This window comes from Camellia sinensis, chromosome 3 (assembly GCF_055761805.1).
Source record: "Camellia sinensis isolate YWXY chromosome 3, ASM5576180v1, whole genome shotgun sequence".
Lineage (NCBI taxonomy): Eukaryota > Viridiplantae > Streptophyta > Magnoliopsida > Ericales > Theaceae > Camellia > Camellia sinensis.
Window position 1 is genome coordinate 32674959 of NC_138963.1, and position 13561 is coordinate 32688519.

Below are 13561 nucleotides of genomic sequence, written 5' to 3' on the forward strand. Positions count from 1 at the left end.
AATGATAATATCAAGATAACGATGATAACAATGATTATGAGGAGTTAAAGAAAAATAGGCATCATACCATGGCAACAACAAACTTGAAGAGACACTCTTCAAGCGCTTTTATAGAATCATCTTGCGAAAGCCATATAGATTCTGACAAAGTCTCTGTCCATTGACAATTACCATTTCGCACAGCTGCTTTCGTTGATTTTGCAATTGTCTTTCCTGTTTCTAAGGAGATAACAGACACAAAAAGCTTGTCCCATCCTTTTGGTACCTATTGCCAATGCAAACATTACGTGATCACTGAGCCGCATTTCATTGGGAATCAAAATCACTAAATGAAAATATATAATTAAATAGACTTCTATGCAACAATTTGGAGGAGACGAGATGCATCAGATGTAGAATTGGACCTCAATTTAACACAAAATTCAATGCTAATCCAGGACTACGACTGTTTCATGTAAACTATTATCGCTAATTTTAAAATGTTTACTGAGTTACCCCAGTGACTGTGGTACCGAAAAGATTAAAATTACCCCACACACACCAAAAAAAAGAAGAAAAAAAAAACTCCCAAATGTACCATAATTTTGCAAATTTTGTACTGAATCATATTGCCATCTATTTACTCTCTCCCCATGGATACTGTCATAAATTTACATTAGCAACCAATAAAACATAACCCAAAACATATTCATAATTTTGCAGTAAGGGTGTCCTTTGTCCCTTCTAGAGAGAACACATAACCCAAAAACTTCCTGTATATTCTACGTGGTTTAATGTATAAGATTAGGACTAATTTAGAAGATTTAATAGGTCTGACGAACAGATTTTTCTTACTCTCTTTGAGTTTCTGAAAGGGAAATTTGCTCGAAACAAAGCGAGATAATCGTCTTTATTGAAATTGGATAGTAGATTGTTCACCAAATTTATGTGTGTTTGCAGCATATGGGCAACAATCAAGACTAAACTCAAAGAAACTACAGTGCATCAAAGACATATTGTACAAGTATGTGATAGAATTGACTGATTGTTAGATTGATTTTTACACAAGAAGGATGTGTGACCGTTAATTTCTATCCAAATGCATAATAGGAGGAGGCCACCGGTTCAGGGGTTAAAACTCAGCCTATGTTGTGGATTCAAACTCGAGAGCAGCCACTAGGTGCATATATGGCCAAAAAGTTAGGTATGTATGGAATCTACCCCTTCCAAACCACTCAGACCCTTCTCTAATGGGGACCAAACTGTACTTTGAAAAATGACTAGTAAGATTTTGAAAAAGAAAGATAAGAATTGTTTCAGGCCACCAAAAAAATGCAAAGGAAGCGAACAATGGCAACTAGTTAAAAAGACAGCTTATTGGGTTATTAGCTTATTTGGATCTCATCTTCTCTATTTCTTTGTACTTTTTATTCGAAAAAAGCCCCTACTTCCCAAAATAGGCCAACAGATGGTATTGTTTGGTTAATTGGAATGAAATAGAAACGGAATGGATTGATTCCATTGCTAATACATTTTGTATCTATGTAAACCAATCAAACATGAGAAGGGAAAATAAAGATGGAATGGAATTGGAATGGCACAATTCCATTCCAGCTAAAGCATAGAAGAGTGGTGATCAATCCGAAGCTACATTGTTGACAACATCGAGGATCATTACAATTCAAAAGTGGGAAAATTATAGAAATGAAAATCATTATACATCAAAGAATTATCAATCAATCAATTGAAGACCAAGTGGAAAGGAAAATCCAAGTCCAAGATGTACCTGAATGGCTTGGAAATTGGAGAACTTGAAGTCAATTCTCTCTCCTGATTTGGAAGACCTGTTCGGCCTCTGTAACCTAAACATCTCTCTCTCTCTCTCTCTCTCTCTCTCTCTCTCTCTCTCTCTCTCTCAATTCTTGTTGATTTACTTCATTAATTGCTGTCTCAGATATTGAAATGAGGGGTCACCAAGACCACCATTGCCAGTTTAGAGAGAGAGAGAATGAGAATGATTGATAGAAACTAAGTAAGAGAGACAAAGAGTGAGGTGTTAGCTAGGTGGTCTTTGTTCTCATGGGGTGGTGCATTGTTTTCTCTATAGTTTTGGCGTTTCATCAGTGTTGAAATGAGGGAGAGAGAAAGAGAGAGAGAGAGAGAATGTGGATGGATGGAGGAGTTGAAAATGATGTGATGTGCACTCAAGCTTGAAAAACTGGCCTCCAAACGCGGCTTTCATTGCTCATTGGATACCAAGACGGCTGGCTAGAGCTGTATTTTGATGACACCTGTCGATTGGAACCAATGGATTAATACGTGTTGGAATTTTATTGGTTCCCAACAGGAGAGGTCAGTGGTTGAAACGAAGTTTGTTTGTTTTAGATTGAGAACCGAGTAGTTTGATTCACCGTTGCGACTGTTTTAAGTTTACTAAACAAATCACTATAACAACTACTAACAACTCTTCTTTGGCCCTGTCGGGTGGTCAGTTCATAATTATATATATATAAAATATTAACGGTGCTACACTCATTAATTAATGTATTAACATATTTTATGATAGTATTTTTTTTAAATTAAAAAAATTTAAAACTTTTAAAATTATATCACATTATTTATTAATATATTAATTGATAGTATTATTAAAAAAAAACACATATTTGCCCTAAGATATTAATGATTAATAAATTAAATTACAATAAAAATATCGCAATGGTTTTATGACATTATTAATGGTGGTGGTAGTTTGGTGATTGTAGTGATTGTGTGGTGGTTATGAAGGAGATGATAGTGATTATAGTGATAGTTGTGGTAAGGGTGATAATGCAATTGTAACGGTAATAGCAGTGAATATAAAGAAATATTATTTGGATCAATTTCATTTGTTAACCGTGGAGGCAACCTCATTAGGATTCGGAATTAGGATTTTTTAATTGAGGTGGGCCAAAGTATAATCTCCTTCAAATGCTTTTGATAGATATTTTTTTATACTAACACAATTTCAAAACTTTAATTGACGTATGGAATTTATCACATTACTTATTATTAGCTATATTTTTTTTTGTCTCGGTTGTCTTTCTTTGGATTTGAAACTTATAATATTCTTAGTGTTACTTCTATAATGGTGTAAGATATTCATATGTTCTTAAGAAATATTGTAATTTTATTAATTTTTTTTAGGAAGTGTTAATTATAATTGACATTAATAAAGGGTAAATTACAAACATACCTCCTGAGGTTTATTTAAATTACAAATTACTCTCTGTGATTCTAGAAATTACATTATACCCCCTAAGGTTTCTAATTTCATAACAAATAAATCATTTTATTAATAAATCAACAAGTTAATTAACAGTTTTTAATAAAGCTAAAATTTTATTTTAATTAATAATTCAGATAATTTTATTATTGTACAGGTGAACAGTTAGAAATTTTACTTTTTCAATTAATTTTGTTAAATAAAAATTTCTGACAAGAAAGTATTTGTAATTTTCCAAACCACAAGAGACAATTCATATTTTAAGCAAACCTCAGGGGTGTATTTGTAATTTACCCTTTAATAAAATATGTGACTACAATAATGCTGAAGACAAAAAAAAAAGTATTAAGAAAATAATGTGTGATTCAAATTTATTTTATGTTTAAATCCTACTATATAAGAAATCTAGCTCACATATTATTTTTCCTTAATATTTTTGTGTCTCAATTATTGGTCTAACTATGAGGAGCGCTTGAAAAATATTGTGATAAGTAAAAAATCAAGAAGAGATTTCAAGAGACAACAAAAAAAAATTGTAGAATTTTTAAGGGATCAAAGTAAATTTACTTAAAATTTAGGGATAATATAATAATTATATTGTAAATACCCAAAATTATGGGGTGTTTTGGAAAGGAAAAAAAAGGTAGTTTTTAGCTTTTTTATCCATTTTGGGTGACATCATCTCTCGCATTTTTTACTCACAAAAAGACAAAATAGACTAAAAAAATCAAAAAGTTAACTTTTTACCAACTTTTCAAAACACCACTATATAGAGGCATCAGTAGAATTTTCTATATTGTGGTGGGGTCGGGGCCACTCCCGATCTCTTAACAATTCCATCCCTAAACCTATAAAAAAAAACAGCTAATTATAACTCGAATATTGAATATTTGACTTTTTTATATCTCAAAAAGAAAAATAAGTGGTAACTCAAAATCACTGTGGCCCGAATGGCTCGACAGCCCAAAACGACGTCGTTTTGGGCTGTCTTTTTTTTTTTTCCTTCTCTTTTTCTTCTTTATTTCTTTCCTTTTCATTCTTTCCCCTTCATTCTTTCGAACACAGAGACAGAGAGGGAAGAGGAGAGGAGGAGAGGGAGAGAGAGAGAGAGAAGCGAAGAGAAGGAAGATCGGTGATGGCGCGGTGATGACGGTCGGTGATCTGAAGTTGTTGGTTGGTGATCTGAAGCTGTTGAAGATGATGATGATATTGAAGATGATGATGATGTTCAAAATCTAAAGCTATTCAAAAAAAAAAATTGATCTGGATGATGGCGGTGCAAAAAATTCTGTTCTGTATATTTATTTATTTTTTACTTGTTCTGGATCTGAAAAAAAATAAATAAAAAAAAGTTGTTGATGATGATGAATCCGAAAAAAAAGTTGTTCTGTTCTGTATATTTTTTTTGTTGAACCAACAAGAAGAAAAAAAATTATTTATTTGCAGAACCAAATTTTTGTTGTTGATCTACAGAACCAGTTTTTTTTTTTTTTTTTTTTTTTTTTTTTGATGTTGATCTGGATGTTGATAAACACAACTCTAGACGGAGGAGCTGAACCAGACATCCACGTCTAGAGATGTTGATCTGGATGTTGATCTTCAGATGTGGATGTGAATGTTGATCTTCAGATCAAAGACCAAATTGTTCATCTTCTTCTTCTTTTTGATTTATTTCTTCATTGATGTTGATCTGGATGTTCATCTTCTTCTCTAGACCAAATTATGCAGATCAACATCTAGAAATAATTTATTTCATCTTCAGAAAAAACAATCTCAAAAAACAGTTATAATTGGACCAACAATCTTGTCCTATAATTTTTTATATCAATAATTTATATTTTTTATATTATTATTATATTAAAAAATGACATGTATGTGTTTAGAAAGGCACACACACAATTGCAACCATTATAATTTGTTATATCACACAAATTTAGAATGCTATTAATAAATTTGAGAATTAAGTTAAAAATATAAATTTTTAATACATAAATTTGTAAAAATTGAGCTTAGAAAATGACACGGACATATTTAAAAACGCACAAGATCACCTATAATGTGACCGTTATAACTTGTTACATCACAAAAATCTAGAATGCTATCATTCAATTGAGAATTTGCCTACAAATGCTATAGTCAATTTATCAAAAATGTATATATATAACGTTTGTCATAAAAGTGCATAACATATAATAAAAAAAAATTGTAATAAAGTGCATATGGTACAGAAAGAATTTCTCACAAGAAATATCATACATACATAAAAAAATTTGCGTGAGGAAAAAAAAAAGAAAAAATAGTAAATTACATAGACTTCTTATGAGATTTTGATAAAATACAATAAACTCTATAATTTTGGTATAATTATACCAACTCTTCTTTTATTAAAGTTAAAAGACTCAAAATTAATGCATATGGTATAAAAATATAAAAATAAACATAATAGAATATATGTTTTAATATGAAAGATATGATAATATCATTATTTTCATCTATATAACTAACGTATTATTAATAAAAATGGGGGAAAAGTATTATATGATTTAAAATTTTAAAGAAATTTAATGTAACTATATCAAACATGTAGAACTCACGATATTTTTTTTTTTAATTTCAAAAGAGGTTATTTTAAAAACTAAATAAATAAACAGTGAAATGAGGAATATCATTTTCATTAAACAAAAAATAATGTTTGATTTGTATTTGTTGGAGAGTTAAGATGTTGGGGGAATGTTTTAAAATTTGGATTTAGATTTGGATTTGGATTTGGATTTGGATTGGAGTTAGGTGACTGCCAAAACGCCTAACTCTTCTTGAAGCCATCGACCTATCTCATACTTTTTCTGAGGCGTTACATTCAATGCATATGTACAACATCATAATTCTTATGTCATAGTTAACTATGAACATCTTTTTCATTTCTACTTTTTTTTTTTTATTATTATTGAAAATAATAATTTAATACTTCAAAATAAATAAACAAAATAAAAGTATTTTAATCTGGTAGTCATTGTGATTATATAATGAGGTAACGATGTTAAATAAAAATCACAAACTCATAGGTGAGAACAATTACTCCACTAACAGAGCTATCATATTAAATTATTTAATCATTGGTTAGGGCTTTGTTGTTAGCATATGCCGGGTGATAAGTTTATTTTTGTGCGTATGATATTAAATTTGGTGATTAATTTATTTTATTTTTAAGAATGTAGTTAATAAAATATCAATAATGTTTGAGAGGTTTAATTTGAGAGCTCTAATGCAACTTTAATGATGTGGAGAGTACCCATGTGAAGGTGAGGCCCACTGTAGACACCCCATTTTTGACCGACCTCAAGACTTTGATGTCATCGTTTGTGCACCCGGTGATTGCGCATGTTTGTACTCATTATAGGTTTCCGGAGTTTTCGGCTGAACGCCTTGCCTCGGGACCTCTTAACTATTTTCTTCTTGTCTCGTTTTTAGATCATGCCTTGGTTCCTTTGCCTGGAGGGAGAGAGAGGCCTGTAGGCCACTTTTTGTAACTGTAGGCTACTTTTCCCTCTTGTAGGCCACTTGCAGTGGCCGGTAGACTAGTTTTCGGGACTTTCGACTGAGCACCTTGTCTCAGGGCCTCTTGGATCCCTTCCTTTTGGTTTGTTTTTGGACCATACCTTGTTACCCCTTGCCTAGAGGGAGGGGAGGGCCTATCGGCCACTTTTCTTGTTTTTCAGCCTTGTTAGCCACTTTTGGAACCTTGTCGGCCACTTTTCTCCCTTGTAGGCCACTCGAAGTGGCCTACAGCTTCTTTTCTATTTTTGTAGATATTTTTTATGCCAGTTGTGCTAGTTGTTGGGCACAAAATGCATCCTCCATACATGTATGGAGGGATTCAAGCAAGCTCTAAGCTTGTCAAGCAAGCTTCTCCTTGCTTTGCTTATATAAAGGGAGGTGCTTCCCCCTTATTGAGGGTTCAGAAAATTTAGAGACAAATTTTGACTCTCTCTCTAGAATTCTCTCACTCTCTCTATATATTATGCTCTATAGTGCTTGGAAGTAAGTTTCCTTCACATGTTTGCACACAACCTCTTATCCAAACACTCCTACCTTGTTGCTGAGGTGCTTGAGGGTCTTGCAGGAGCTTCAAAGGTTGGTTTTGGGCTGAAGAACTTGTTGTTATTGTTGTGCTTCAAGGGTGAGGCTCATATCCTCTTTAAAGCTTTATTTTAATTGCTTGTTTGGCCCTCTTTGCATGTTGTTTTAGGCCTAGCTTTCAACTACAAAAACCTTTATTTTTAATTGTTAAAAATGGTTGTTTGAGGCCTTGTTTAAGCTAGGGATAGTCTACCCCTTTTTGTGGCTTATTTTGCTTTGCTTTGCTTTGAGCTATGTTTTAAAGCCTTTGAGATCACCTTTTTTTGGTCTTTTCACCACTGAATTCCAAAGGGATTTCAGTGGTGGAAAGTGTATTTTGGGACCCAAAATAGGTGGGGGTGGTCCCCCCCTTTGTACCTTGTTTGCATGTATTGATGACCAACCAAATGAGCATGTGTTTCTATTTCTTTGTGGCTTTTTGTTCAAGCATATTTTTGTGACTTTTTAGACCTTCCATAACTTTGTTTTTGGCTTGTTTGATCATTGGTTGCTTGCTCTTTGCACTTGTAATGCAATCTCACTCGTAGTGCAATCTCACTCATTAGCCTTGCATGCTTAGTGTTTTGGCCTATTGTTCTAGCTTGTTTTAGCTATATTTCAGCATGCTTTTGGCCATGATTTAGCATGCTTAAACTCTGTTCCAAGTGGTCTTAGTCATGTAGGGCTTGCTTTGTATAGCTATGGCATAGATGGCCTTGCTAGTTTTGTGTTTTCAGACCCCTAGCATGTCTTATTTGTGACATTTGTGTGATATAGCATCATTTGGCATGTAAATTCAGAGCATAAACTTCTGTCATACTCTCATGTTTATCACTCTTTCATTGTGTTTAAGAGTTGTGCCTTTATGCCTTGTTTGTGAGCTAATACATGAGCATATCTTTCTTGTCATCTATGCTACGAGTCTAGCATGTTTATGCCACTGTTTTGACCTGCCTTAGGTCTGTTTTGAATGGTTAAGGTCATTTGAGCATTGCTTAGTATGGTCGTAGTGTAAAGGGCCTTGCCTAACTTTGGGTTTTGAAGCCTTCAACATGATATACATGTGATGTTTGCATGGTATAGCACCATTTGGCATGTAATTTAGTGTAGTCATACTCTCATATACTTCAATTCTTCATAACTTTTGAGGGTTGTGTATCATGCCTTGCTCATAGGTCAACATGTGTGCATGTTCTTCTAGCATTTTGAGATCCCATTTCAACATAGGTCTCTGTTTTGGCATGTTTAACCTCTGTCCGGGGTTGGTTTAGTCATTTGTGCTATATATTGCATGCCTCTAGTGTTATGCTCTTTGCTAGCTTCAATGCTTTCGACTCCGAGTATGCTTTGCATGCATCATTTTCATGCTTTGATGTCATTTAGCATCCTATTTCAGTGCTGGAATATGTGCCATTGCATGTCATCTTTCATTCGTTGTATCACTTTGAAAGAGGCCTTAAGCCCTTTGTTGTTTTGAGCAAGAAATTGAGGCGCTCATGCCTAATGGTTTTAGCCTTCTCTTCAGGGTTTCTACTAACCAATGGCATGATGCTTCTTTCATGCTCAAGACGCTTGTGGCTTGGACCATCTTTCCAATTAGAGGACTTCTCACTTTTGGACTTAACCGGTTAAAGGACTTATCGGTAATCTAAAATGAGTAAACAAAATGGATCAAAGTAAAACATGCCAAGATAACATGTTTGAGTTACATTGCATGTGTTTGGATCGGACGTTAATCCAAACACGAGAAACGAGGGGCGTTTCATACTCAAAGTGATGAAACGTGCCTCATTTCTTGGTCGTCGTCCCTCTTGATTGTGCATGATAGGGTGGAGGCCTCTTGAGTCTTGTGTGTTATTTGTGCATTCATTGACTCGTACAAACTTGACTTCTTGGCCATCGTGCATTGTCATGCTCGGTTGGTGGCCCAAGAGTCGAGTACCAAACTCCTTTGATCTTGAGAAATGATAAGGAGGGTGGTTGTGCACACATACCCTACAAATACCTTGCTTTGCCCCTTTTATACTCTGTTTGCAGCAAAATTGGAGTGTGCAGAAGCAAGTGGCCTACAGCCTTCTTAGGTGGCCGACAGCTCTCAGGCTCAAAGATGGTCCAAAGTTATTCTGGTTCTAGAGCATAAACAACCTGGAGATTGGTTTGGTGTTCGGGAATCAAGGCGAATACAAACAGAGGCAACCGGTGGCAAGACAACGGATTTTCGGGAGGAAACCGATCAAGCATGCATGCATCCCCTCGCCCTGAGGCCTTTTAACTATTTTGCTTAGTTGGTTAAATTCATCGGTTCTGTACTTAAATAATTAATGTGCTTAGCTAATCGATTCGGTTTGTAATAATTAATTAGCTAGAATAGTTAGTTAATTAGTTAATTTGTAATAAGTAGCTTAGCTTAGCGTAGCTTAGCCTATTTATTCGGACCCTCCGTCAAGAGGGCAAATATTGTAATAAGTGTGCGTGTATGTGTGAATGTCTTCCAACCCTACGTCTTTCTCCCTTTTATTTACCAGCTTTTGATGGTTAGTTTTAGGGTTTGTTTCAATTAGCATACTTATGCTTTGCATGTGTGCATCATTCATTCGTATTGCATGTACCGGGCTCAGCACATCATTTAAATTGCATTCAATTTCAATACTTTCTTGAATACGTGTTTCAAAGCATGTTATCGAGTGTTGCATTCATATGCCATCTTAGAATAGCCGAGCCTATTTAGCTGCATTTTGCATGTGTTACATTAGACATCTTAACATAGTTAGGATCATGCATTGATTTCTAACTAGTTTTCTTTCTTCGGCTCAAAGTACACTTGAGTGTTTACACTTTAGCATCCTTGCATGTGTGTAAGTGATTGTCATAACAGCATGCTTGCCATGAGGCTATTTGCTTAACTGCTATAACTGCATGAATGGCTGTGGATGAAGGCTTCATTGCTTGAAATGAAACAATTCATCAAAATATGAGTTTTAAGCCCACTTGAAGTGGCAAATCATCATGTTTTAAGCCCACTTGAGGGTGGCAAATCCTCGCTTTAGCCTACTTGCGAGTAACACTTTCAAACCATTTTCGAAAAACAAACATGAGATGTTTTGTTCCAAATTGAGCGATTTAGTCTATACTTGTATGTTGTGCGCATCACGTAGTAAAGTTAGATTAATAAATCAGAATAAGAACACTTGTGTTTTCAAAAATAACATATCATGTTAGTAGAGGCCGATCCTTTGATCAGGCGAGCGGGGGTGCTCATTTCAGGACCTTCCCCTCTCGTACCCAAGTTCCCAAGCCGAGGCAACTTTGGTGATGACGAACACGTGGCCTTAAGCACGAGTCAGGGTTTCCTAAATTTCCCCAAAAATAAAATATTTAGGTGGCGACTCTGAAATCTGGCAAAGCAGTCCATGTTTGGCGCTTTTTGATTAAAATCGATTTTTCAAAACGATTTGCCGGATTTGGACTCTTTGGTGATTTATCAGTCTTACATTGCATTTTGCACTTTGTGAGATTAGATTCAGAACCGTGATAGGAGTCCAAACTGTAGTAGCTAGAACCCAATTCGCGCCCTCGCGCGCAGAACGAGTTCGAAGCGGTCTACACCCACACTCTTCTCTCTATCTCTCTCTACTCTCTCTCTTCCACCTCACTGGAGCTCTATTTAGAGTTCTTAAATTAGCGGTATGTATCATTACTCATAAAATATATTCGTGAGATGTACAAAATACTATTTTTCTTCTTTTTTTTCTTCATTTTGTACTTTTTTTATTTTTGTTTTCTTTTTTATTCTCACACTATTATCAATTACACTGCTGATCGTGGTCTCCAGAAAAGTTTCTGACGACCAACGGAGGCGATTATAAATAAGTAAATAGATAGGTGGAATAATATGATCTTTCAAATTATTGTTGCCTTTATGGACAAAAAAGAATAAAACTTGGTTCAAATTTAGATTATTGACCCGATTCCCTTTAAAATTAGCATGCCTTGCTTGTTTCAGATTTTTTATTTATTTATTTTATTTGGCTTCAAATATCCGAAAAAAACAAGACTAGAGCTTCTCCAATAGAGAGCTAAATGGGCTGCTATTGCTATGTTTAGCATGAGGACTAGTTTTTTGTTCTCCAATGATCAGCTAAACGAGTTACTAAATTTTACTTTTTGCTATATATTATGTTAAGTTTGACACAATATTTAACTATAAAATTGCCAACAACACAATAATAATGTCCAAAAACAGTGTTCAGTGATCAATTGAAAAAATTCACAATAATTCCACAAATCAGCAATTTCAAGATAAAATAAAATTTCTAAACGAAAATTTTCCAAAAAAGAACAGATTTTAAACAGATGCTCATTAAACAGATCTTGAACTGTTGTTTGTATAGAGAAATTAATTGGAAAAAAGATCGTTGAGCCAAATAGCAATATGACCATCAAAGTAATATTGTTAAAATATACCTATTCTACACTGTTCATTGCGAAAAGATAGTTCTAAATCCCTCAGAATAGATTTATTGCTTAGGAATATTTCTCAATGATGCTAAGGTAGTAGAATCTAGTTACTTTCCTACATTATAATTGATTTATTGCATAGGAATGTGTGTGTTTGGGAGTTTAACCCCACATCTTTGTATGTATCAAATGAACAAGAGACACAATACAAACAACTGATTACAGCTAGTTTTGACTCCAAATTTCACAAATTGCAATGATAGACGAAAGTGGCAAATTTCACATATTTGGTTGCGTTTGGTAGAGTTTTGTAAATATGATTTGAGAGTTCTCTATGAACACTACCCATGACGAATCTTTAGTCTGATCTTTGAAAGAGAGAAAGAAAGATGAGTAGATCAGTTCACGTGAACCTTTTCAGAGACGATGGATATGGAAGCTTTTCAGAAAGGAAGAGGAAGAAGGCTGAAGACGTTGAAAGTGGAGAAATGAATCACAAAGCTGCCAAACGGGTTTTCAAATTGTAGTTTGAATTATATGGTGGAATTCTATTTTGAAAGTGGTATCCAAACGTGAAGCGGGAGTGATAGGTTAGAACTGTAATTTCAAAACACATCCAAACAGAGCCTTTGTTTCTTCTGCCAATATTGGAGAGGGATGGAAGAGTTGTTTACCAAATCCAACTCTGAATATGTTTTGAGCACACAATTTTATGAAATGATCGGAGTTTAAAAAATAAATTCAAAATTATTTAAATTTAGACATTTTAATTTAAAGGGAAAGTTTTATTTTATCTCTATAGTTTACTTAATGTGAAGTTTGGCCCTTGTCATTTAAAAATAAGTATATAATTTATTGACTAAAGTGCACAACACCAGGTATGAAACAATTTTTTTGCTTAAATAGAAGCCTCCCAAACAAAAAATAATTGATTGACATTGACCTAGTAATTGCATAAAAAATAAATTTTCTAATTTATTACCAACACATTAACAATTCCATCATTTAGGTGATATTTAATAAAATTGAAAATTAAAAATTAAGTTATAAAAGTAAAATGTTAAATTTTTTTATTTGAAAAGTAAAGTGTTAGAATTTAATTAAGTTGTTTGATAAGTAAAAGAAGTTAGGGTATGAAATTTTTATTTTTTGTTTTTTCTCTTACGTTTATTATATTATTGGTGGTGGGTAAGTTAGTAATCATAGGTTATTAGGTTTGATGAAGCCGCAACCACGATGGTTGTGATTGTAAGAAAGTAGTGGCTGCATTTTAACTTGTGGTCCAAAAAAGTAAAAATGTGAGCTTTTTAGAATTTTTTTTTGGGAAATTACAAAAAAAAAAAAAAAAAAAAAGTTAGGATTTAACACCTTTTTCAAATTAAACCCCAGGTTCTCAATTTTAAAAATTTGTACCCCACCATTCCACCCGTGTTTCAATCCGATCCCCTTATCCGTCTCCGTTTTTATTAGTTAACAGAAAACTAATTTGGGCACCAAAATTACCCTAATCTTCACGATTTAGGGCAAAAGACACCCCTCCATTGCCCTAATCTTCACGATTTGTTGTTGTGGGATCGTAATCTGATCTTATGTCCAAACAAACGTGGATTGGATTGAAGAGCAAGAAAAACCTTAGCTTAGCAACATAGAGACTTGAAGCAAATTGCACTATCAACACCCATAACGGCTCTTTCACCCGAAATTTCCATTCATCGCGATACTCATCTCTATTTTCACAAATCAAAC

At 34.0% G+C, this 13561-nt stretch overlaps 1 protein-coding gene across 6 annotated transcripts in view; it reads right to left on the bottom strand.

Moving 5' to 3' along the window:
- LOC114306941 (uncharacterized) overlaps positions 1–2334 on the bottom strand; it is a 49704-nt gene extending 47370 nt beyond the window's left edge. For all 6 annotated transcript variants that reach the window (XR_014363731.1, XR_014363730.1, XM_028252273.2 and 3 more), the window contains exons 1-2: positions 1766–2334; positions 68–265 (exon numbers count right to left, since the gene is read on the bottom strand). Coding sequence is in view for 4 of the 6 variants with exons in the window: in XM_028252273.2 (XP_028108074.2) it covers positions 68–265; positions 1766–1849 (282 nt within the window). In the remaining 2 variants the exon portion in view is untranslated. The remainder of the gene's footprint in view (positions 1–67; positions 266–1765) is intronic.
- Positions 2335–13561: the final 11227 nt, after the last annotated feature.